Genomic DNA, 1,482 nt, shown 5'->3' with positions numbered 1-1,482 from the left:
TGTGTCCCTCCTCCCCAGCATCAAGTACATCATCAGGAAGGACACCTGGGTAGAACTGTGGCCTGAAGCGGACGAATGCCAAGACGATGAGAACAAGAAGCTGTGCAGGGACCTGGCCAGCTTCAGAGAGAACATGATCATCTCCGGCTGTCCCAACTGAGCCCTCATCAGGCTGCTCCCCCCAATAAAGCTTCAGTTGTATTCCATGTGATCTCCCAAAGTCTGGAGGTCTTTTTGAGACGGAAAATGACAGCTCTGTTCCCTAGCTGCCTCACTTGCATCTCAGCTCAGTCCTTACTTGAAATCCGCAAGAATCTCATTTGCATTCTCACCTGTGCACTTATGCCTCACCATCCTCACCTGCAGCTCACCGCTCCCTCACCTGAATTCTCACCTACTTGCTTGTCTTCTTACTGCATCCTCACCTGAATGTTTTCCACATTCTCATCTGAATTTTTACCTCCTCTCTTACCTGCATCCACCTCCTCTCTTACCTCGACTACATCCACCTGCTTTTTTTTGCATCCTCACCTGGCCCCCCACCTACATGTCTGATTGTAAACTTACCCTTACCTTTACTTATATTTTCACCTGCATCCGCACCTGTTCTCATACTCCTCATTCACAGCTCACTGTCTCCAATGGCATTCTCACCTGCATTCCCTTTTGTCTTCTAGGCTCACCTCCCAGTCACCACTTTCTAGATGGGCCTGCGCAGGCTCCTCCATGCTTCTGTAGGACCCAGTGGGGAGGCTATACCCAGGAGGGGGCGGTATGGGGCAGGCAGGGTGATATTTCTGATGGGGCAGCCTGAGTGAGTGATGAGAAGGCATGAGTCAGCAGATGAGGAGAGAGTGCCTGGGCTGTTGTGGTCACAGCATCACCAGAACTGAGTGGGGGAGGAGGGCGAGGGGGATGACAGCCACCAGGTTGAGTGGAACTACTGGTTGCAAAGTGAAACTGGGACTCCAACGGCCTCATCAGTCTCTAGATCAGTGGTTCTCAACCTTCTGGTCCTTTAAATACAGTTCCTCATGTTGTGACCCAACCATAAAATTATTTTCGTTGCTACTTTATAACTGTAATGTTGCTACTGTTATGAATCGAAATGTAAATATCTGATATGCAGGATGGTCTTAGGTGACCCCTGTGAAAGGGCCATTCGACTGCAAAGGGGTCGCGATCCACAGGTTGAGAACCGCTGCTCTCGATCTTCGAAGACAATTGAGGGTGGGACCCAAGCTCAGGGTTCTGGATCCGGTTGTCATGGAAAAAACCCCCAGCCTGGAAGTCACCCCAGCACAGCTACTTGGCCCTAGAGCCCCTGGTCGTAGAAACCCCCACCTCCCACTTCCAGGATGGTGGGGGAACACATTCACAGCCCACCCCTGCTTCCTCCAGTCCCCACTTGCCAGAGACTTCCATGGAGGGGAGACTCAAGGACCCTCATCACTCACTAGGTGTCCCAGCTGACATCTGCCC

At 51.7% G+C, this 1,482-nt stretch overlaps 1 protein-coding gene across 1 annotated transcript in view; it reads left to right on the top strand.

Annotated features, from left to right (window-relative positions):
• The window catches only part of LOC102239935 (complement C3), a gene marked incomplete at its 5' end in the record, with an annotated part of 16,597 nt that extends 16,386 nt beyond the window's left edge, over nucleotides 1-211 (top strand). Inside the window, one exon of the mRNA XM_014546419.1 lies at nucleotides 12-211. Coding sequence (XP_014401905.1) covers nucleotides 12-160 — 149 coding nt within the window. The remainder of the gene's footprint in view (nucleotides 1-11) is intronic.
• Nucleotides 212-1,482: the final 1,271 nt, after the last annotated feature.

The sequence above is a fragment of the Myotis brandtii genome, unplaced genomic scaffold (assembly GCF_000412655.1).
Source record: "Myotis brandtii unplaced genomic scaffold, ASM41265v1 scaffold4446, whole genome shotgun sequence".
NCBI lineage: Eukaryota > Metazoa > Chordata > Mammalia > Chiroptera > Vespertilionidae > Myotis > Myotis brandtii.
Note: the sequence above shows the minus strand (reverse complement) of the source record. Positions and strands in the feature narration are given on the sequence as shown.